The sequence below is a fragment of the Megalobrama amblycephala genome, linkage group LG15 (assembly GCF_018812025.1).
Source record: "Megalobrama amblycephala isolate DHTTF-2021 linkage group LG15, ASM1881202v1, whole genome shotgun sequence".
In the NCBI taxonomy this organism is placed as follows: Eukaryota; Metazoa; Chordata; class Actinopteri; order Cypriniformes; family Xenocyprididae; genus Megalobrama; species Megalobrama amblycephala.
In genome coordinates this window covers 20,110,910-20,135,833 of record NC_063058.1, presented here as the reverse complement: position 1 = coordinate 20,135,833, position 24,924 = coordinate 20,110,910, and the positions used below count along the sequence as shown (strand labels likewise).

The following is a 24,924-nucleotide window of genomic DNA, read 5'->3' as shown; positions in this document are numbered from 1 at the left end:
TTAATCGTATGTTTGGTAATTTCATGACTTAACTTAACAACAGAACAACGACCATCATTGCACATAGTTTCTTTCGCGCTTTCTTTAAGCTATAATAAAGTCATTATGCAGCGCGCGCCGGCGCATTTGAGCATGCAATTCTTGAGTGCGCTCCATGAGCACAGTATAACGGCTGATTGGACAGTCGTGTTCATTTTTCTGAGTTTTACCGACATAGCCTGACAACAGTTTACTGTTGTTCAACTGAAGCCTCGTCGTCACCTGCACCTTTTCCGCGCTCGTTTGACTTGAGCCTGGCGCTGAGGCAAAGTCGGAATGCGCGTCTGAAAAGTGTCTCGTTTGTTGTGGTGGTAAAGAGACAGTTCTATATAAACGCAGCGTTTCACTAGTCAATGTTTTAAAAAAAGATTTTTATTTTTGGTATTTTATATGCTCTGTTGATGGTTTGTGGAGTAGCATCACCTGGGGGGGATATTTTTTTTATCCCCATCGGGGATAAAAATATTTCAGCAGAGGGAGGGATACATAAATCCCCCCCTACAAATCGCACCCTGATTATACTGATACACATATGGTCAGCATTTCCTCTAGTCAGTACATTGCTCAGATAAAATTGCTGATTTTTTCTTGACCGATACTCAAACGGTCCAGGCGAGCTCGTAGGTCTCTGCGCTTTATGCTGATATCAGTGGCCTCAAACAGGAGCTCGCTGACATCTGCCCCATCCAGTAAACTCAACATGTCTGTACGCAGGAGGTCGCCAGTCTGCTTCAGCATGAAAAGGGATATTATCAGGGGTAGTTGGTCCGCCATCCGCTGCACCACAATCTGAAAGAAAATCACAGAGGGACTAAGCACTGCAGTTCATCCATCTCTGAGCAAACTTCATATTTTTTTACTGAAAACTAAAGATCTACCTCATAATATGCCTGCAGCATTTCACTGTACTTGCTTCTTATGTCAAAGATTGGTAACTTATCTTCTGAAAATTTATCTATCTCGTCGGTAATCTCATTCAAGATCTTCAAGTGGATGGAATCTTGAGTGTAGATCATGTTTTCCATTTCAAACTGCTCTGAGATCCTCTGCTCTGCCTTCTCTTGCTGGATTGATTGAATGTTGTGAATTTTGTCCTATAGAATCAAGTGAAGAAGTACAGAGGAAGCTTGATTAAAATCGGATGATTGTTTAGTTTTGTTTACCACTAATAGGGATCAAAATTTACCATAGTGATGTCTAGAAGACGATGGTATTTCTCGAAACATTGATTCACTACATCAGTGAACTGCTTGATGATGATGTCTTCAAGAAAAATACAAAAATCAAAATGACAAATAGCCACAAATCACAATTCAGATTACATACAAAATCATTCTTGGTGTTATTTAGGTGTAATCTCATCTTTTGTTTTTATAATGGAAAATTTCCCTGTGACCAGAAAGATCTTAAACATGAAGATGATGTGATGGTACCTTTGATGGTGTTGAGTAAGTCGATGGCTGGTCCTTTAAGTGTGGCCACTTGCTTCTGCAGAACATCCTCAAACATTTTGTAGTTGCTGAAGCCAAGCATTTCCCTCCCTCTGAAATCCTGGCTACATGCTATCCTCTCTTCAATCAAATTATGAACTTGTTTGGGAACAAGACAGATTTCTTTTGAAATTAATTGACTTTTTCATTTGAAGAGCACAAACATCAGAGACAATTAAAACTTATGTTTCTTAAATTTGAAAATATACTAACAAGATGTCTTTGTGTCATTAAGTTTATCATTCCACTCCTCTTTATATTTAGCCCGAAGCTGAACAAACAAATTTTCCTTAATGATCAGCTCTCCTGATGATAAGGACTTGATTTGATCATTGAATCTTGTTAAGATCTGTGAGAACAAAAATGACATTTGTTACTTAAAAAGTTACATTAAATAATAACATTAATCTACGGAAGAGGATTAGGGCCAAGCAATAATAAAACAATAAAACCATCTCGAGATTAAAGTTGTTAAATTTCGAGAAAAAACTTGTTAAATTTAGAGAAAAAAGTCGAAATAAAATGTTGAGAATAAACTAATTAAATTACGAGAAAAAACTTGTTAAATTTCAAGAAAAAGGTCGAGATAAAATATTGAGAATAAACTCATTAAATTACGAGAAAAAACTTGTTAAATTTCAAGAAAAAAGTCTAAATAAAATGTTGAGAATAAACCTGTTAAATTACGAGAAAAAACTTGTTAAATTTCGAGAAAAAGGTCGAGATAAAATATTGAGAATAAACTCATTAAATTACGAGAAAAAACTTGTTAAATTTCAAGAAAAAAGTCGAGATAAAATGTTGAGAATAAACTCGTTAAAATACGAGAAAAAAATGTGTTAAATTTCAAGAAAAAAGTCGAGATAAAATGTTGAGAATAATGTCATTAAATTACGAGAAAAAAGTTGTTAGATTATGACAACAAATTCGTTAAATTATGAGAAAAATTTCATCATTTAACGAATTTGTTCTCACAATTTAACAACTTTTTTCTCGTAATTTAATGACTTTATTCTCAACATTTTATCTAGACATTTTTTCTCATAATTTAACGAATTTGTTCTCATAATCTAACAACTTTTTTCATGTAATTTAATGATTTTATTCTCAACATTTTATCTAGACTTTTTTCTTGAAATTTAACAATTTTAATCTTGAGATGGTTTTGTTTTTTTATTATTGCTCGGCCCTAATCCTCTTCCGTATTAAACTCACATAAATTACTTGCTTACTTAAGTTATTTGTTTTGGCAATTTTGCAATTATTTATTCTAGCCATTACCGTTACCAATTATTGGCAGAAATGTAAATTAGCATCTTATGGATGCATAATCACAAAATTTGGTACACAACTACTGACACACAAACTGCTTGGATTCCAAATAATAACTCTGACAAGCAAGAAAATGAAAGTAGTTTTAAATTGTTACTTCAATGAGAAATTGTTTGGCCCCTTTAGGATCCTGTGGTGGTCCAGCCTCATATACTTTGAGCTTATTCCTCAGGTCACACTGCTGCTTTTTTATCTGCTCATTGAGCAGTGGCAGCGATTTCTGACAAAAAATGGTTCAAAAAATAAATCAAGGTAAAATCACACTATACATTTGGAACACACTATGTTCAATAGATGTACAAATATGAACAGAGATTTAGGCTCAAAACCAAAGAGATGCCTAATTTAAATTTTTGGGGCCACTGCCCTGTGCCAGCCCAAAGACACATGAACAAGCTAATAAAGGTCTTCAGAGTTACATGTAGATGAATTTGAACAAGTTTTGAGCTAAACTCTGCAAGGCAGCAACATCCAAGGCCAGATTTTAGCAGCACTGGTTGTAGCAGGGATACTAATTCCTGATGGGTGAATAAGGCAAGCAATTACAGATATGAGAAAATGCTTCACTGGGGTTTGTTTAAGAATAAGCTTCAAGTTCACTTTTCAATCTGTTTTATATGATTAAATGAGTTATACGTGACCTCAGTAAGTTTCATTGGCTCTTATTCCCCACCATTGAAAGAATTTTTCAGCAACCCTTGTTTTCACTGTTATACAGTGGGAAGCACTAGTACTAGTATCTTCTGACAGAGTACAGGATCTCTGGATCAAAACACTAGCAAAGAAGAAGCATAATTTCTTATAGAAATAATTTCTTATTGCTTAGTTGTTGTCTTTGTTTTTGTGAAACTTATCCACATTCAAGTGTTTATCAAAAAAAAATAATAAAGGGTGAATATAAAATAAAGTATTTGCAGAGGCTCTGTCCTTTCTTTTGATATATTGCTTGTTCAGATATTCATACAACAAAATACTCTGGGGGGTTTTAAAGTTTTATGAAAATAATCAAAAATGCTGGTGGTCAACTTTTTTAAAAACCGCTGGTGGGGAAAGAGTTAACTGTATTAACTATAATAAGTTTTACCTTTATACTTTTGTCTTTATATCATTTTTTATATTTATTTAATTTCATATCTTTAAAATAACAATATACATTAATTAAATACACAATTTTTTATCAAACATCTGCAATATAAATTTCCATATCCTTTAAAGTGCAAGCACGTAAGTGCAATTTTGGCTAAATTTTGCAGACAAAAAAGGTTCATTGTCAGTATTGTAGTGTATAAAGCAGAGCTCACACAGAAGTCACTTTCAAATCAAGCAGCTTTCTTTTGGTCAATGTGGTGTATCCACATGTCCACTTTGAAAACATTCCAATATTTACATTTCACATAAAATTCCAGATTCCGTGGATTCCTATTGAAATAGACTGGATTTAGCAAAAAATTTGCTAAAACATGGTAGGCTAAATGTGACCGTCTTTTTTATTTTTAAATAAGTGTTTTCTATTAAATGTTGAATTTCCTACATTTTTAAACATTTGGTTTTACAATGGGGACAACAGTGATTCCCTATTTCAAAATGAGGTTTGCATCCTTGACCATTAGAAACTTACTTTGATATGATCAACAAGATGCTGAGTCAGTTTGGCTGCAAGACATTTAACAGTCGCCTTTTCCTCATTCAAGAGACATCTGTAGAAAAATAAAAGACACTTTTTGTAAGGTGGTATACTGTATAGCCTAGCTTGATAACCTAGTATTTAAAAAAATCATAACTGCGCTTTGGCCAATGTGAACATTGCTAACATTAAACTAACAAACTAAAATTATAAAATATAATATTAAGGATACCATTTCCAAGTTCAGAACAAAAGCTAGAAAACTGGTTGGAATGGAGGGGAAAAGCAGCCTGATCTAAACAGTGCAAATCATACATTTTAGAGAACAAAAATGTTATGTTTTGGTCAAAAGGTTAAAAATTCTTTTCAGATTTTAACCTGAAATCTTTATGCATTTTGAAGAAATCTCTCTCCATTTGTGCCGCTTCCTCCAGAGAAATGTTCTCATTGATCTGCTGTTGTCCTCTACACTTTACCATGATGTAACCTTTGCGGAGAGGAATCACTTTGTTCTGAACAATGTCCAGAATGTTCCTCTCTGTTCCCCTGTCAATGAGATCTGGCTTGGTCAAAATGGCTGAGAGAATGGAGAAAAAAAATATTTAGTAAAATCTGCAAATTTGCTGACAGAAGTGCTTTAAGATGTTTGTTAATAGGTGTTGTCCAGATCATCTGCAAATTACCAATAGTTCTTTTGCCATCAGGATCTACTTCTTGTGCCATTTTTAATGCTTCTGTTGTTGCAATGTCAATGTTACAAGGGACCACTACCATGTTTATAGTTTCTGGCTTCTCAATAAACTTTGTTATCAGACTTTTGATCTATAAGACATAAAGACAAAGCTTAAAAATCTGATTGTTACTAGTTTGATGCTAAATGTAAAGTGCAAAATCAGATTGAACTGCTCACCTGTTTTCCAATATCATCTGGTTGTCCTTTAACTGGGACTCGGGCAATTCCGGGTAGATCGATCAGTGTGAGGTCACACACATCTGGTGACATGACCTCTAAGGTGATGAGGTCATCACATATTCCTACCCCTTTTCCTGCCAGCTCATTCTGGGCTGTAACACACACATACTACATTAAATGTGTTTCTCAACCTGAATGCATTGGTCAGATTAATACAGAGTACTCCTGCATGGTTATGCAAGGCTAAAAGGTTATCTGTTGTATAATACAGCAGACTACAGTAGAGTTAACACATTGTAACAGAGAAGTGTGTGCTACAATTACAAATGACTATACCTAGTATCCTACTTGGAACTATTTGACAAGATTGTCCCATACCATCACTTACACATTCTTTTTCTTGGATTTTCCCATTGCACAGATTTTCGAGTCGGCAATGCTCCTTAAAGGTGTTTTGTTCAATTGGATCACAAGTGGAAGAAGGAAACGTTTATACCTGGTATTTTAATCCGTCTCTTTTGTCCACTTTCAACCACTTTTTGTCCTTATTTCTTTGAGGAGAGGGTCTTTGGGTGGATAAAAGTGAGTTTTTTTTTTTTTTTTTTTTATCTTTTGATCTAATGAACAAAATAAGCTTGCGCAGTTTACATTTGAAAGCGTATTTCCGGAGATATTGGAAAAACATATGGAGAGCATCAGCTTTTGTTTCTGCCCTGACAGCCGCACAACCACACTGAACTGAGGCTACATCCACATGAAGCCAGAGATTTCTCTATCTGATCTTTTTTTTTACTTTCTTTCCAATCTTTTTTCATCTCCAGAAATATCTGCGTACACAAGAAACCACTGTAATCGACTTAAAACGACGTAGTATACATGCCAGATCAGTATGTGGTGCTGTAATTCTGCCACAGAGATACACTAAAAATGGAGAATAAGACTTGGAGCATGCGCATAAACCTTGCGCGCTGTATACAAACTTAAGTAATGCTTAGTAATAAAGCTTTATTTTAGTAAAGCTAATAGGCTCAGTAGCTTCTGCAGTATGAACACAAGCATGTAGTCCACCATTGTTGTTGTCGTTGCTGTTTTGTTAGCAGTTTGTGACTAGGGTCGACACGTGGGGTGATGACATCATCATTTCACAAAATATTGGCTGTACACACAGAAATGCAAGAGCGTCGTTTTCACATTTATCCACTTCGGGACCCGGTTTCAAAAAATAGCGGTTTCGCCTTCTGAAAACGCCAGATCCAGGGCCGGATTGGGACTCATTTTCAGCCCTAGAGTTTCATGTCTTAGACCGGCCCACTTTAATTCACGACTGACTATATTAAAATAATGTAATTAAAACCTCAGTATATAAGTCTGCAATAGTGCACTGTTCTCTACAGCCTTGTAAATAATTTGTATTTTTCAAAAGTATCTTCAAATACACATAATAGTACAAATGATAGTACAAAAAATGCTAAAATTTGATATAGAGTTATTTTTATAGTTATAATAATGATTTTATAATGTGAACCATTGATTAATTCTCTAGCCATCTAGTGGCTGTAGTTAAAAATTCATGTTATTTTAATTTTAATTTAATTAAGTGTTTTCTTTCCAGTAGATGGTAGTAATCGTCCACTAAACCCAGGCACATTTTTCATGTCTATCACTATGAATGAAATTTAGAAATGTAGATCTTTATTAAAGTGGATTTAACGGTGGATTTGACGGTGCATGCAAATGAGCGGTAAAAACCCGATCGAGCATTCGTTTGTTTGATTGTTTGTTTGTTTTTTCTTGTGCGGGTGCCCCGTGCCGCCCTGGGCCGTCCAGGCCTAAATCCGTCACTGAATGGTTTTTAGGAAAAAGTTTGGCTACTCAGCCTAGTACATTTGGCCGCGTCCACAGTTTCTAGAGCATCCATATTTCAACCCAGTGCCATGACAACACTGGCCCTCGCGGCCAAATAAACAGACCGGCCCACCGGGAATTCTCCCGGTGCTCCCGATTAGCCAATCCGGGCCTGGCCAGATCCAACTGGACGAAATGCCTATACGATACAAAATTTTTGCGTATACAGCTAAACCCGTCTCCTTGTGGATAGGGCCTGAGTGTGTGTTATAAATCAGGAATGGTGAAGAACATTGTGCTTGGTTGGTACGTTTTTTGTCTACAAACCAAACGAGCCTTCAGCTGACAAGTTTAAATCCCGTCTGGCTAGCACGTGCTTACCTTACTGTCACAGTCACGTGGACTTTCAGTTAGTTTGTCATCTGTTATCTGTCACATGTTCCTTTGTTCTAGTTTCCCGCCACAATCAGTATCCATGGACACTAATCCCATTCATCACAGCTGTCTGTCTTTTGAGTTAATCAGTCTGTCTTTTTAAGGTTCTGTATCTGTTCAGTTAGTTGTCGGGTGTCGTTCGTGTGTACCTTGGTGTTTGTTCCTGTCCTGTTCCTGTACTCTCCAGTTGGATTATCTAGTAAAAGACTTGTTTGTATCTTATCTCCTCGTCGTGTGCTTTATACACCATAGGTACTGTAACAGAACACCCGACCGAAACAGTAAGCGACGTGTTTGTTATTTGTATTTTCTTTTTGTTTTCGTGTTCAGTGTTTTTGTTTCCGTGTTTCACCCCTGCTTTCACTATGGACCCTGCCGTTCAACTACTGTGCCTTAAGCAGGGAGAAAGCTCCCTCGAGAGACATTTAGAAGTATATCTGGATCTCGCACATCAGACCTCCTTCCCGGACTACTGCACACCGGACTCAACAACACCACACGAGCACAGCTGTCCGGGGAGGGTCCTCGAGGGAGCTTCATGTCATATGTGGAGTGGGTGCTGGCGTCCTGTGGATCAGCGTTCACCGTCGGAGTTGCCACCAGCCCCACTCCCCAGCCAGTGCTGAGGACGGCGAGGATTTTCGACCTGAGCCCACCGCAGGTAGCACGACGGAGACCACCGCGATCGAGCCACCCACGCATACAAGAGCGATCGGGGGTAACATCGCCACGGAGCCCGAGCAGTGTGAACCTGACCAGGTGTGTGAGCCGGCCGAACCTACCATCGCCGAGGGAGTGTTGGTGGACGTCGAGGGACTGGAAGTGAGCCCCGCTCACCCCCCCGCTACTGAGAGTGAGTTTTTTGTGGAAACGCTACTGGACTCTAAGTGTGGAGAGGACATTTTTCTCGCTCCTGTTCTGTCCCCTGTAGTGCTGGTCCCGTCCAGCGCACCTCTCCCACTTAAATGCCAACCCTCCTGTGACTCACTACAGTATGTGGATTTTTGCATGGAACTCCAGCCTGTTTTCCAGTCCACAGCCATCTGTGCCATCCAGTCGTCTACGTCTCCCTTCAGTCCCACAGTACCACCTCCTCTCAGTAGCGTGGTACCATCTCGGGCCTGCCGGAATCCGTCTCCTCCTGGGCACGAGGAGCCCGAAGCTCCGCCTCCAGCTTCGGACGTTCTCGAGATGTCTCCATCCATCGCCCTGCGCCTGCGCTCCTTCCACCTTCGACCTCGGAAGTGACCATCGACCACGTTGGACTCCCTCAGAACGTCGGCTCCACCTGGGTCAGACATCGCTGCGCCTCCGCTGCGGACCTACGGACCATCCGCTGCTCTCTGGTCCTCCACCCCTTCCACTACGGCTTGCTCCGCCCTACCTCAGACTCCGTCTCCGCCCTCGGTCGCTCCAACGCATCCTCAGACCTCCGGATCCCCTCCTCGATCGCCGGAGGTCGTCACTGCGGCTTCGTCGCGGCCGCTTGGATATTCACCATCTCTCCACCACCTCAGCATGTCAACTACGCGGTGGGCTCCATCCTCGCCGTCGTTGACTGCGGTCCTCCCCATGGCGGTCTACCTCTACCTTCCCTGGCTCCTCCCTCCATCAACGCCACCGTGGGGCACCATCCTGGCTGTGGCCTGGCTCAACATCCTGCAGCCCCTGTTTAAGGCCATCCACCATCCTTCACCACCTCCTGCACCACCCTGGACTCCTTTATTCCGCCTCCTCCCGGTGAGCCGTCCACCTCCTGAACCACCTCCAACATCGTCATCTGTATCCCATCGTCATCTTCCTCCCTCTCTACGGCGCGAGGACGCGCCTTTCCAGGAGGGGGCGTAATGTCACAGTCACGTGGACTTTCAGTTAGTTTGTCATCTGTTATCTGTCACATGTTCCTTTGTTCTAGTTTCCCGCCACAATCAGTATCCATGGACACTAATCCCATTCATCACAGCTGTCTGTCATTTGTCTTTTTAAAGGTCCCGTTCTTTGTGATCCCATGTTTCAAACTTTAGTTAGTGTGTAATGTTGTTGTTAGAGTATAAATAAAATCTGTAAAATTTTAAAGCTCAAAGTTCAATGCCAAGCGAGATATTTTATTTAACAGAAGTCGCCTACATCGAACGGCCAGTTTGGACTACATCCCTCTACTTCCTTCTTTAATGACGTCACTAAAACAGTTTTTTGACTAACCTCCGCCCACAGGAATACACAAGCGTTGCGTTTGTAGAGTGTGTTTGTCGCCATGTCGTCGAAACGCTGTTATTTTCATCCCGCAGTCCAATCACCGGGTCTGATTCCAGCTCAAATTGATAGGGTAAAATTAAAGACATGTTTACAATAATACTGAGCGCATGCATATCCACGTTATGGTAAGAGGCGGGACTTTTCCGGGCACAGTGCACTCAGAGCTGTCGAATCACAACACAGGAACCGCTGGCACAATCAGAACTCGTTACGTATTTCTGAAGGAGGGACTTCATAGAACAAGGAAGTCATCAGCCCGTTTTTATGACAGTGGAAACAGCGGTATACAGATAAGTAAATTATGTGAAAAATACTGTTTTTTTACACGCGAAACATGAACACATGTTATATTGCACACTATAAACACAATCAAAGCTTCAAAAAACCACGAAAAACGGTACCTTTAAGGTTCTGTATCTGTTCAGTTAGTTGTCGGATGTCGTTCGTACCTTGGTGTTTGTTCCTGTCCTGTTCCTGTACTCTCCAGTTGGATTATCTAGTAAAAGACTTGTTTGTATCTTATCTCCTCGTCGTGTGCTTTATACACCATAGGTACTGTAACACTTACGCTTTAGGTCAGTACCCGTTGTACCCTATTTTTTGTCTATAAAGCATAATCAATAATGCTATAGTGTTATAATGATTTTAATCAACACCAAAAATAGTTAGGCCTATTTCTTGTAGGCTATATAATGCTTATATCAGATCATTAGAACCTCTACGTTGCTGTTCATCATTGAAAACGGCTTTACTAAACAACCTGGAGTGTCATCTGCCATTTTGTGAATATGCATGAGGCGTAATTGTAATAATAAGGTAGTGCTGAATAGAGAGCTCTACAATTATATTTAATTGCAGAGCTCTCTAATTCTTTTCTTACTAGTAACAATTGAATTAGAGAGCTCTATACTTGATTTAAAGAATCAACCGAAAATTTACTGGGATAACCTGGCTTCTCTCAAGACTTTCCTGCTTCAGAGCAGTCATAGTTAATGATATGCTAAAGGCTGCTGGCACGTTGTTGTGATTGTGACATCACAGACTACCTTGTAACCAAACACCACCGATTTCAAACCGCTAGTTTTTGGTTTACTGCAGTTTCAAACATAAAATAATCAGCAATTGTGCTGACTTATGAATTTGCACATGGTTTGTCTTAAAGCATATTAAAAACACCACATAGACATATAAACAACATTAAAAACGTCTAGGTTACGTATGTAACCCTCGTTCCCTGAAGGAGGGAACGGAGACGTTATGTCAGAGACTGACGAAATGGGGTCTCGCCCGAGAGCCCAATCACCTTTGAGTGTTAACAAAAACGAGCCAATGATACGAAGAGTATCTTGGTCTGCGGAATTTGCATGCGCAAACTCCGCCCCACACTGTGGGTATATAAAGAGCAGCACGAGCAACTCGCATTCAAGTCTTCGCTGAGGAGCCGAGCCAAGTGGCCCGGCCGTTCAGCGGAACAGCAATTGTGGAAAGGGACGTAACGTCTCCGTTCCCTCCTTCAGGTAACGAGGGTTACATACGTAACCTAGATGTTCCCTTTCAGTCGGTCACTTTGACGTTACGTCAGAGACTGACGAAATGGGGTCCCTACCAAAATGCCACAATAGCTGTCTTCCAGTGAGACGGTGTAAGTAATAGCACCTTGCCGCGAAGCACGCAAAAAGTACTACACAAACACAGAATGCACTGGGTAGCATATTCCAACAGGAATACGCTAACAGGTTGCCTACACATGGAGGTCTTACAGAAGTCCACCAGCAGAGCGGTGAAATACTGAGGTAACCAACCCGCAGGGTGGAATTACATGTCAGAGATAGCAAGTGGCTTGCCAGGGGAAGACACATGCTCCCAAGGAGACTTAAAGTGGAATACACACGTGGGATTACCCAGAGGGGAATCACAACACATGGAGGCACCAAGTCCAACACAAGGGCTGACCGAAGGGGCATGCACGCAAGTGTAGACATAGACAGTGCCCGAGGAACCCAGGGTTCTGAATAGAGGAACTCAACTGACGAATGGCGCACACATCCAATCCGTAGAGTGGAATGGCACAGCAAGCGATGACACCGAGCCAATCCAGCTACTGGCCTGAAAAGGCGATTATACGGGAGGATAATGGCTCTACGCGGAGATTATAAAATCTCGCGAAAGTGTTGGGTGTCACCCAGCCCATAGCTCTACAGATATCTGTTAGCAAGGCGCCATGCACCAGCGCCCAAGAGGAGGCTACACTCCTAGTTGAGTGAGCTCTCACTCCCAGGGGGCATGGCAGGTCTTGAGCCTGGTAGGCTAAGACAATGGCATCCACTAACCAGTGGGCTAACCTCTGCTTGGAGACAGCCTTCCCCTTCTGCTGTCCTCTATAACAGACAAAGAGCTGTTCTGAAGTCCTGAAGCACTGAGTTCTGTCTACATAAGTGCGGAGAGCACGTACTGGACAGAGCAGTGCCAGGGCTGGGTCTGCCTCCTCCGTGGGCAGCGCTTGCAAGTTCATCACCTGATCCCTGAACGGAGTGGTGGGAACTTTGGGCACATATCCGAGCCGGCCCGAATTCCTGGCACGCTTCGTCAACAGAGAAAGCCTGCAGGTCCCCAACCCTCTTAATTGAAACCAAAGCCGTCAGAAGCGCAGTCTTCAAAGATAGAAATCTTAGCTCAACCGAGAGCAAGGGTTCAAAGGGGGCTCTCTGGAGAGCAGAAAGAACCAGAGAGAGGTCCCAAGAGGGAACTTGTGAAAGACAGGGAGGAAAAAGCCTCCTTGCCCCCCTAAGGAACCTGACAACCAGGTCGTGCTTACCCAATGACTTACCTTCAACAAGGTCATGATGGGCGGCAATAGTGGCCACATAGACCTTAAGGGTGGAAGGAGACAGCCTTCGATCCAACCCTTCCTGAAGAAAGGAAAGCACAGACCCGACCGGACATGTCCGAGGGTTCTCATTCCTGGAAGAACACCAAGTGACGAAGAGGTTCCACTTCAGCGCATAAACCTGTCTAGTAGACGAGGCTTGCACCGAAGTGATGGTAGCTACCACCCGAGGTGGTAAGATACCTAACCCAACCGCGTCCCGTCCAGGGACCACACGTCCAGTAGTCTCCAAAGATCTGGACGTGGGTGCCAGAGAGTGCCCCGTCTCTGAGAAAGAAGGTCCTTCCTCAGAGGAATCGGCCAGGGAGGGACTGTCGCAATGAGCATCAGTTCGGAGAACCAGGTCCGGCCGGGCCAATAAGGGGTGACCATGAGGACCTGCTCCTTGTCCTCCCTGATCTTGCACAGAGTCTGTGCAAGGAGGCTCACTGGGGGAAACGCATACTTGCGTAGACCCTGCAGCCAGCTGTGTGCCAGTGCATCTGACCTGAGGGTGCCCGCAATCAGAGAATAAAACAACTGGCAATGGGCATTGTCTGGAGAGGCAAACAGATCTACCTGAGCGTTTCCGAACCATTCCCAAATCAGCTGGAACGACTGGGGATGGAGTCATTCCTCAGGGCAAGACTGCTGTCGTGAGAGCTCGTCGGCCGCACGATTGAGTCGGCCCGGAATGTGAATGGCACGAAGCGACTTCAGATGCTTCTGACTCCATAGAAGGAGAAGGCGGGCGAGTTGCGACATACGGCGAGAGCATAGACCGCCCAGACGGTTGATGTACGCTATGGTCGCCGTATTATACGCGCGCTCGCTCGTAAGCTGCGCGTACATGGCGACCGAGTCTATCTCCATACCGAGAAAAGAGATCCTCTGCACTGGGCAGAGTTTGCTCTTTTCCCAGTTGACCCGAAGGCCCAGACGGGCGAGGTGTCTGAGCACTAGATCTCTGTGCTCGCACAACTGCTCTCGAGAGTGTCCTAGAATCAGCCAGTCGTCGAGGTAGTTGAGAATACGGACACCCTGGACCCTGAGAAGAGCAAGAGCTCCCTCCGCGACCTTCGTAAAGACACGGGGAGACAGGGCCAGCCCAAACCTTGGCCAATCTTGTACTGAAATGCCTGCCCCTCGAAAGCAAACTGAAGAAACGGTCTGTGTCGAGGAAGAATGGAGACATGAAAGTACACGTCCTTCAGGTCTATCGCTGCAAACCAATCTAGTGGATGGGGGGATGAAAGTGGTGCGGAAAGACAGACCACACTGTCATCCGCGCCCTCTTGGGACACGGAGGTAGAGGAAACAGCTCTTTTAGTGAAGATTTGGTGAAAAGGATGGAGTGGTTCTCCCCCAACCCTCCAGCGGGGAAAGGAGCAGCCCTGCTACCGTCTCCTGAAGAGCTGACATCTCCGACTCCGGGTCGCCCGTCTCAGGAACGCCGCTTCTTAGCCTGACGCTTGGCAGGTGGAGGGGCAGAGACGGGCTGTGCCACCTTCCCACGGCCATCTCCTCGCTGCGGCCAGGGTGTAGGCTCGCGATCTGACTCGGACGACGCCGCTCTCTCAGAGGGAGGCAACGCAGCCGAATCGTCATCTCCCAAGGACTCAAACCCGCCTTGAGATGCAGCGATCGACATACAATTATCCCTGAATGAGATGCTGGGTCCCCCAGAGGAGGAGGCAGCAGAGCCCACCGGAAGCTCCACCGGCTGAGATGCTTGGGAGGGGGGCGCGGCCCGAGGAGGCTGACTCGTCGGGGTGTTCCACACCGTAACCCTCAGATCACCCTGGCCACCAACCGAAGTAGCCCCCTCATGAGAAGAGGAACTAGATCGGGGTGTGGCAGAGGGGACTCGATACTGTTTAAGGTAATCAAGTCAAGATCTAAGCATCTTGATGGTCATGTTCCTGCAATGAGAACATGAACCATCCACGAAAGCCGCCTCAGCGTGCTGGAAGCCCAAACACGTGAGACAGCAATCATGGCCGTCAAGAGGAGCCATATAACGACCGCATCCAAAAACACACGGGAGGTATGACATCTTTAAAAAGACTCAACCGTTTAAACCCGTCACTCTTTTAGGAGGAAAAAGCTCTTTTAGTATTGAAGCGCTCAGGGGAAAACAGGCGAAGACAGGAACACTGGAATCCGCTGAAACGCGCCGTCACACCAGTACTGCAGGCTCATAGAACACACTCCGGTGAAAAGCAACGATGTGCTTGGCTGCGAAGCGAAAGCTTGAATGCGAGTTGCTCTCGCTGCTCCTTATATACCCACAGTGTGGGGCGGAGCTTGCGCATGCAAATTCCGCAGACCAAGATACTTTTCGTATCATTAGCTCGTTTTGTTAACACTCGAAGGTGATTGGGCTCTCGGGCGAGACCCCATTTCGTCAGTCTCTGACGTAACGTCAAAGTGACCGACTGAAAGGGAACTTAATTTTAACTAACTTTTTCTAACTTTAAGCTAAAATGGCTTGCCTTACACCAGACGCAACTTCTTTCAACAGCTAAAAGCTGTCTACACTGAACACGACTAACCGACTGTTGCAAAGCACTTGGACTACGTCAGAAATAGAACAGGGAATCTGTTCATTGTCGGGAATATCACTGATTATAATGTGTTCTATTATCTTTTGATGCGTCACATTACGCCACTCGCGTCTGGTGTGCAGACACAGTGTAAGTTCATTTGAGGTTAATTTCTGGAATTCTGGAATGCCAAAGCAAACTTTATAGAAAAGTATTGGTATGCATCTCTCAGCAACATACATTTAACAAGTACATAATAGTATTTTTAGAAGCTTTAAACAAACTGGAGAAAGAAAGAAAGAAAAGATTTTGCAGGCATTTTCCCAACCTGCTTCTATGTGGTTTCCAACTAATGATGAATCCACAAATTCAGTTTTCTTATCACCGTAGGATAGAACAGCCTTCCAGCAGACTCCACCTGTTACCTTCTTCAGCCTCAGCTCTAGTGGACATCTGGTGACAATTCCTATAGTAAACACAGTTCAGTTAACAATTACTGTGAATTACAGTGAACATTATGTGACAAATACATTGTACAAAAAACAGATACTGACAAAAGAAAACATTCTCTTTTTATTTGCATTTTATTTGAATATATATGAATATCAATATATGTAGAATAAAACCAGTCCTCACCGCTTCCTCTTGGTAATGCAACTCCAGAAAGCGCTTCCAACACAGAGCTTTTTCCAGAACTCTGGTCTCCAATCACTACAATATGCGGTAATGGGACATCCTTGTCAATGCCAACTGACCGCAGATTGTCGATCAGATCAATGTAAGGACGAATGCTGTCCTCAAAATGACTGTGAACCTCTCCCTTCATTTTCTGTCTGTGAATATAAAAATGTACATTTTATTTCTAAAATCTCACTGATTGCACTGTTTTATTCAGTTTACGTCTTACTATGCATATTTTTAGTCATTTTATTGGTTTTAATCTGTTTTTATTAATTTTATTCATTCATATTTTCTTATTTTTCATTCTCATTTTCTTTTTATTCATTCTTAAATTATTTTAAAATGATCTTTTAAATTGTAAATGAGTTGTGCTATTAATAAAATTCCAATGTGTATAAATTATCATTTCTGTTTTGTTTGTTTTTTACTCCAGAGCTTACTAAAAAATAATATAAAAACTAGGCCTATGAGAGGATATAAAACATGTATCTCATAGTTAATTAACAAGATAATTGCACATCTTACACTAACCTTTCATTTTGAGAATGCTCCACATTGTCGTGATGAGCACTGCTGCTGTCTGAGAAGTAAGAAAACATATCTTGTCTTGAGTCGAAAAACAAATTTTGTTATAATATCCTACTTTTTGAGTGCCTTGCAAAATGTTTTTATCCAAGCACAGTGTTTGTAGCGATGCTGAACAGAAACAAATCCTGTGTCAGCCTGAATTTATAATGTATCCCACCCCCTGATAAAAATGAAAGTAAAAGTAGATGAGAGATTCTGTGAGATTCTGGAAAAATACCAGGGAGGCTAAGGTATGGCTGGCAGACCCCCCCTTCTGTTTGTCTTGTGATAAACATGTTTTTAGAGGCTCAAACTTGTGCAACCTATATGCAGCTTTTTTTCTGTGTAAGCATCTACTGCAGTTTAGCTAAATACCATGTAAGGAGTTGTTTTGACTGGGGACTGAGTGGCCTATACACAAATCCGGCGAAATACGGAAGCAAAGCAGCGCCGCCATTACTACGTGCCTTGCTGCTAAGGAAGTAGCAGAAGTAGCGATGGTATGCAGTATCTGGCCAATCCATCCGGAGCTCATGTAATTCTGACCTTGTAGTTTAGGTTCTGAAGCTCATCGCATGCCAGATGATTAATAAAATAATCTTGAATACCTGTAAGAACATGTATTTTATTGCTACAACTGGTCGTGGCTAAGGCCATCCTTAAAAATATTTTGGTTTGCTGTAACAGCCAAAAAAATAAAAAATGGTCGGTAGGTCGTAAAAAATTTAAATATTTTTTTTTTATTGCATCACAATAAGTGTATTGTGATTGTCAAAACATTTTAGTAACTAAGCTGAATTTTATTAGGTTTAGTGACATGTTACAATGTTTACATATAGGCTACAATTTCTGGTAAGCTACACTTTTTTATTATTTTAATTCAATTATTCAATTATTATTATTTAATTATTATTGTGATTTGATTTAATATTGACTCATTTGGATAAATATTAGGTAGGCTACACAAGGTAGGCATTAATTTTTCTCAAGAAAAAAACAACTCACCTAACTGTAAACATACAGAGAGCCCTATCAGCTGGCAGTATTATTTAAAAATAACAATTTAAATATAATGCATTTTTTATTATAATAACAACTTTATTTAATGATATAAGTAAAAATATAATAAAGATGTAGCCTAATACAGTACACATATCAGCCAAAACAGGTTCTGTGTGAGGGGCTGCTAGCTGACAGCGTTCGGTCATTTCTGAGAGATTTACCTCAGACGAAGGTAATTGTGAATACATAAATCCATTTTGAAAAACATGTTTACAAGAACATAACAACATTATACGTTGTTTGATGTTGTAATATTTTTTAATCTGTATTTCTAGCATGTCACATTTACAAGCACCAAAACGGTATTTATTGTTTGAATTTCGTAATAAAATTGACAGAATCTGAGAGCTGAGATTTTTTTTCTATCATGAGTAACCTGCTCTGTCTAGTCTGTCGGTCTCTGTGTCCTCTTTACTTCGCGATTTTTCTGTGCGTGAGAAAATGGATGTGTGGCGTGAGAGCGTGTGAAAAGCGTCAATTGCGTGTGTCTCACATTTTATTGCATTTGTATTAGCTGTTTGAAGAGTAAAAAAAATCCGTGGGTCTTAACGCAATTACAATCGGCAAGTAGGTCGGACTAAAAGGGGAAAAAATAATTAATTGGGTCCTAAATTGACAGGGTCGGTCCGGTTATGGCAAACAAGAATATTTTTAAGGATGGCCTAATAATATATTTGAAAACTTGTGAAGCTTGTGAACAGATTAGCAACACAGCTAGTAATGACAGCGTTCGGTTTTATTGTTGTCATCAATTAATACACTTCTTAATTACATTACATTACATTTTTACATTATTACATTATGTTGTCAATAAATTACCTTTATCGGTAAGTTTTGGCCACTGCCTGACATCATCTACCCAATGTTCCCTTTCACCAGACATTTTCTTTAATGAGCAGGATGCGCTTTCATTGTCATTAGAGGGCACCGGCAAGTGTCACACCGTCACACTTCGCAGGCACGCAGTAATGGCGGCAGGCAAGATGGCGGCGCCCATAGAGTTCGCGGCGGATTTGTGTATAGGTAGGCTATGTGACTGTGAATGTTTGATTTGACCTTCTTGCAAGAATAAAAACATTTTAAAGAAACCTTTTTGTTTTTCCAAATCAGCCTCATCATAATTATGTTTAATTTTTCCACAACAAACTGGCGACTGAATTAGAAGGTTTGCCTCCACAACAATGGGAATAAAATTGAGACTTGTATATGTCCTGAGCATAAGCACACTCAACTGCACCACAGTTAGGACTGACAGGGTGAATATTTATGGTAGGCATATTTGTGAGTCAAACTGAGGTCTGTGGGGTGTCAACTTCCCATTTCTGTGAACCTGAATGGATGTCCTTGTCAAGCTTTACTAGACAGTGGGTCCCAGGTCACCATTGTATTTGACCAGTGGTATTCCAAATACTTATCGCAGATACCCATCCATCCACTTACTGGATTGTCCATTTGTCCCTTATGGATGTATGGATAACTAAGAGCTCAGTACCCAAATGGACAATCCAGTCACCATACAATGGTGACCTGGGACCCACTGTCCAGTAAAGCTTGACAAGGACATCCATTCAGCTCCACGGAAATGGTTGAGGAAGGGCCCACTAATCCTCTGGGAAGTTGACTCACCCCACAGACCTCAGTTTTAGAGAAGCAGTTTAGACTGCTAGAAGTGGCACTGTTTCCAGTCATTTGGTTCCTGTTTCCCTCACTGGTCTCCATTCTCGCTTTGGTCTGCCCAGAACCTCAAGGTCCCCAGCAAGTTCACCGTAACTTTTAAAGGGCCAGTACAGAAATGTATCAACTGAGCACACAGAGACTGTTATGATACTAATCATAAAACCTTATAAATACCACATTACATGAGAAAGGGAGTTAATGTGCTTAATAACCTGCACTCCGTTACATTCTGTTATTAAAAAACTGTATACTCTTTGCTTAAAAGGTGTGACACATGTCAGTGGATAGTGGCATGTATAGCAAGCCGTTTTGACTTTTATTCATTCTCAGGATATGAATTCTTGATATCAACAATTCAGTTTTCACTAGTTAAAATGCTATTTCTTGATATCAGGAATTTCCACTAGTAACAATGGCAATTTTTGATATCAAGAATTACATTTCCACTAGTAACAAGGTTAATTTTTGATATCAACAATTCAATTTTCACTAGTTAAAATGCTAATTTTTGATATCAAGAATTATATTTCCACTAGTAAAAACTAGAATTCTTGATATCAGCAATTTATATCCTGGGAAAGGCAATAGGCAAGCCGTTTTGACTTTTAATCATTCCCAGGATATGAAATTTTGATATCAACAATTCAATTTTCACTAGTTAAAATGTTAATTCTTGATATCTGGAATTACATTTCTACTAGTAACAATGACAATTGTTGATATCAAGAATTAACATTTCCACTAATAAAAATGTTAATGCTTGATATCAACAATGATGTCATCACTCGCAGAAATATGTATTCTTGATATCAACATTTGAATTTCCACTAGTAAAAACTAGAATTCTTGATATCTGTAATTGTATTTTCACTAGTGAAATGTCACCATAGGCTGCCATTCAAATTCAATTGTTGATATCAAGAATTGAGTTCTTACTAGTTGAAATTCCAATTTCACATATCAGAAATACAATTCTTACTAGTAAAAACTTAATTCTTACTAGTAACAACTTCATTCTTACTAGTAAAAACTATATTCTTACTAGTAACAACTTCATTCTTACTAGTAAAAACTTCATTCTTACTAGTAAAAACTACATTCTTACTAGTAACAACTTCATTCTTACTAGTAAGAATGAAGTTTTTACTAGTGGAAATGTAATTCCTGATTAAGTTCTTGATATCAACAATTTATATCCTGGGAATGAATAAAAGTCAAAACGGCTTGTCGAAGTGTAGGTAAGGCGCGTTAAAAATAGTTTTGACGCAAATTGACAGAGGTTCGAATCCGCCTTTTGCCGAACTCGCTCTACTTCCTTTTCCCATCCATCAGATTGGAAAGGCATTTATCTTCAATAAAAATGAAGATATAAAAATAAGATATTCGAAAAGTGTCGAACTTACGAACTTAAGAAATTTCTGCGGTTTGTGCATTTTATAAGTCAAACTGCATCGTTGACAAAGTGGATGTAAACTAACTACAACGCACTGCACCATGCAGCACCAAAATTCGCAATAATGGAAGTATACCGCTCAATTCATTTAGTGTATTTATGTATGTCGATACACCATTTACTCTTTTATGAAACTATCATAGTTAATGAAGCCCAAGTGCCACCTACAGGCCTATTAGTGTAGGCTGGTGAAATGGTGACATGAAAAGAAAGGACTTTATTATGTTACCATTTTTGATAATTATGCAGCATTATGAAAAAAGTCTCTTAATAAACTCCTCCTGCATTTATTTGATCAAAAACAGCAATATAGTGAAAGATGATTACAATTTACAGTGATGGTTTTCTATTTTAATATACTTTTAAATATAATTTATTCCTATAATTTATGCTGTTCTTTTCTAACATTTTATTCATCAAAGAATCTTGGAAAAAAAGTATCACAGGTTATAAAAAATATTAAGCAGCACAACTGTTTGTAACATTGATAATAAATCATCATATTAGAATGATTTCTGAAGGACCATGTGACACTGAAGACTGGAGTAATGATGCTAAAAAATTCAGTTTTGCTTCACATAAATCAATATATTTTGAAGTGTATTAAAACAGAAAACCATTATTTTAACTGTAAAAATATTTCACAATATTACTGTTTTTTCTGTATTTTTGATCAAATAAATGCAGCCTTCTTGCAAAAACATAACCTATATATATATATATATATATATATATATATATATATATATATATATATATATATTTTACATTGCCCCTTTTTTACATTTGAGCCCCTGCCCCTGAGGAACTCTCTGCATGTCCCTGTCTGTTATTATTGCACCGTTTAATGTACAACAACACTAATGTACAAATATTATCTGACACCATTTATAAGTAGCCTGTAAATATAGCATCTAACTACTATGGGCACTTATTGCAAAGAGAATACTTTTTTATAGGGCAAATAGAATATTTAGCTTTTTTCACTTAGTGTAAATAGATTCTGTTGCTATTTTCACTTAGAGCTATTTTCACATTTCGCAGTCTGTTCCCACAGATTTAAACTGTACTCGTCCAAGAAGAGAACAGGCTTCCGGGTTATCGCAAATAAAATAATGATATTTTTATATAGGGCAAACAGAATGAATCTTAGGCCAATTACTTTTTGTGTAGGCCTATGTGGAATGCATCAAATTGTCTTAACTGCATGCTTAAAATAATTCTCTGAGGCACTTTTTTTCTAACTCAGAAAACACCGATTTTAGGGTAAGGTCAAGAAGGGATACAGCTACGGACACTGGGAATGCGCTAAATTAATATTTGGTCATTTCATTACTGTATGAGCACGAACAGCCCATTACCAACACATGTATATCAAACTTATAAACATGGAGACATGTTTATAAACATGTCTGTAAACATATGTATATATGTGTATGTAAACATGGAGAACAATAAATGACCACACATGCTGAGTTTTATGAATTTATGATGCTGGTGGTGAGTGTAAAATCAAATTCAAAACAGCCATTTCACCTGGAAGATTAAGGCTGTGATATTAATGTTGGCCACTAGAGGGGGCCATACGATAAGGAATCTTTTAACCTTAATCTTTTCTCTATCATTTTTTTCTTTGTTTTTTCACTTTTACATGCCCCAATAAAATATTATTTGTCAAGTTTCCAGACATGATTGCTGTAGGCCTACATTTAAAAGGAAGAGACCATTTTATTCATCTCTTTTAACATAACATACACGATTCCATTCTATTCCATATTGTTTTGCAGGAAAAAGCTCTGTAATGGAACAGTAGAGGCACTTTACCAAAACAGAAAAAAAAGTTTACGAATAAAGCATTCATTAGTTATTTTATGATACTACCGTTGTTAGGTTTTAAGTAAACATTATAGTTATAAAGTAAAACGACAATAACAACGACAACAACAATAATAATAACAGGCTGACAACCCGATGGGCAAGATTACATTCTTATTAAATCATTGTCTCTTCCACTCCAAACCCACTACAATTGAGAGACCTTCCAGATGCATATTTCATTCAAATATATTATGCAACTGGACTATCAGACGAGTTATCCAGTGTTATATTTAATGTGACATTAAAATGGCCGACGGGACTAGGAAAGAGGTTCAAAAAGACTTTATCATTCATCTTGTCCAATGTGGCCCTATACTTCAAGTTAATGGATAACATATTACTGTAAATAAAAATAATACAAGTTATTAGCACATTACAGTGTAGCTATCATGCCATATTTACGCATCCATTGGACAGAGAGTGCAAATATTTCGGCTCATTATTAGGCTATCCCATATGAGAAGGTATCGGTGTACATAATACATCAAAATGTACAGTAAAAATGTTCAGTAGTCAATAACTTTTCATTACACTGTTTTACAATGCACAGGCCTTTAATCAAAGAGAAACACCGGCACGAATTTGGGCACAATGATGACACATTCTGTATTAGAGCCATATGTAAATGTCATGGATGGAACAATAAAAAAATAGTCCACTGATGCATTAGACAGTGTAATGAAGACAAAAATAAACATGAAAAACGACATGAGGTTATTTTTCTTATGTTCATGTCAATGGTAAAATAAATGATAAATGAATGCCTTGTTCATTTTTTCCCTTAATTCTCAGAAGGACCCCGTGGCCAATAAAAACAAACAGGATGAAACTACTTTTTTTAACAATTAAAAAAAAAAAAAAAAAAAAAAATCAAGCCATAATATAATTTATAAAGTTTTATTAACTAAATGAAAAAATAAAGGAGCCATTTCTCTGGACGGATGTTCTTCCTCCATCTTTGGCTTACAGAGGATTATGCGAAAACCACATCTCATTAATATTCATTAGCTCATTACCATAGCTATTTTTACCTGTAAAAATTGCGTTTCTAGATATCAGTAATTGAATTTTCACTAGTTGCAAGAGCAATTTCAGATATCAACTCTCTTTGTTGATATCAATAATTACATTGTTACTAGTAAAAATGCGAATTTTTGATATCAAGAATTCAGTTGTCACTAGTTGAAATGTCAGTACTTGATATCAACAATTGAATTGCTACTAGTAAAAATGTTCATTTTTGATATCTGAAGATGCATTTCTGATATCAACATAATTTCAGATATGTAAAATGGCTTTCTTACTAGTAACAATCACATTCATGATATCAGAAACTAACATTGTCACTAGTGACAATCAAATTATTGATATCAAAAATGAACATTGTTACTAGTAGCAATTCAATTGTTGATATCAAGAACTGACATTTCAACTAGTGACAAATGAATTATTGATATCAAAAATTTGCATTTTTACTAGTAAGAATTGTATTTCTGATATGTGAAATTGGAATTTCAACTAGTAAGAACTATATTCTTGATATCAACAGTTGAATTTGAATGGCAGCCTATGGTGACATTTCACTAGTGAAAATACAGTTACAGATATCAAGAATTCTAGTTTTTACTAGTGAAATTCAAATGTTGATATCAAGAATACATATTTCTGCGAGTGATGACATCATTGTTGATATCAAGCATTAACATTTTTACTAGTGGAAATTCAAATGTTGATATCAACAATTGTCATTGTTACTAGTAGAAATGTAATTCCAGATATCAAGAATTAACATTTTAACTAGTGAAAACTGAATTGTTGATATCAAAATTTCATATCCTGGGAATGATTAAAAGTCAAAACGGCTTGCCTATTGCCTTTCCCAGGATATAAATTGCTGATATCAAGAATTCTAGTTTTTACTAGTGGAAAATAATTCTTGATATCAAAAATTAGCATTTTAACTAGTGAAAATTGAATTGTTGATATCAAAAATTAACCTTGTTACTAGTGGAAATGTAATTCTTGATATCAAAAATTGTCATTGTTACTAGTGGAAATGTAATTCCTGATATCAAGAATTAGCATTTTAACTAGTGAAAACTGAATTGTTGATATCAAGAATTCATATCCTGAGAATGAATAAAAGTCAAAACGGCTTGCCATAAATCCTTCACATTACGCACCCAAAATCAGCAAATTTCACTGCCAAATCAGAAGCGCAAGAGAACAGTTTTTTTTTTAAAATTAAGTCACCGGAAAA

General features: G+C 39.4%; 1 protein-coding gene and 1 long non-coding RNA gene across 4 annotated transcripts in view; one reads left to right on the top strand and one right to left on the bottom strand.

Annotated features, from left to right (window-relative positions):
• Window positions 1-365: 365 nt before the first annotated feature.
• Window positions 366-16,841, bottom strand: LOC125247206 (interferon-induced GTP-binding protein Mx1-like). Its single transcript, XM_048158436.1, has 13 exons — window positions 16,559-16,841; window positions 15,983-16,179; window positions 15,675-15,812; window positions 5,396-5,550; window positions 5,169-5,307; window positions 4,864-5,062; window positions 4,480-4,558; window positions 2,959-3,081; window positions 1,743-1,878; window positions 1,473-1,628; window positions 1,226-1,302; window positions 918-1,133; window positions 366-828 (listed from the first exon to the last, which is right to left on the bottom strand). The coding sequence occupies exons 1-13, from the start codon at window positions 16,624-16,626 to the stop codon at window positions 604-606; spliced, it is 1,908 nt and encodes a 635-aa protein (XP_048014393.1). The 5' UTR covers window positions 16,627-16,841; the 3' UTR covers window positions 366-603.
• LOC125247207 overlaps window positions 16,809-24,924 on the top strand; it is a 19,642-nt gene continuing 11,526 nt past the window's right edge. For 2 of the 3 annotated variants that reach the window (XR_007180039.1, XR_007180038.1), the window contains exons 1-2: window positions 16,810-17,204; window positions 18,536-18,679. This is a non-coding gene — a long non-coding RNA (uncharacterized LOC125247207). Of the gene's footprint in view, window positions 17,205-18,535; window positions 18,680-24,924 lie in introns of all 3 variants that reach the window. The other variant, XR_007180037.1, reaches the window with a different exon arrangement.

What these genes read in the sequence shown, in the direction of transcription:
- LOC125247206 (XM_048158436.1), bottom strand. Translation starts at nt 16,626, where the DNA reads ATGTTTTCTTACTTCTCAGACAGCAGCAGTGCTCATCACGACAATGTG. An exon ending in TGATGGCAAAAGAACTATTG is followed by an intron (nt 5,063 to 5,168) that starts GTAATTTGCAGA and finishes CCATTCTCTCAG; the next exon opens with CCATTTTGACCAAGCCAGAT. An exon ending in CCAAACAATTTCTCATTGAA is followed by an intron (nt 1,879 to 2,958) that starts GTAACAATTTAA and finishes TTGTTCTCACAG; the next exon opens with ATCTTAACAAGATTCAATGA.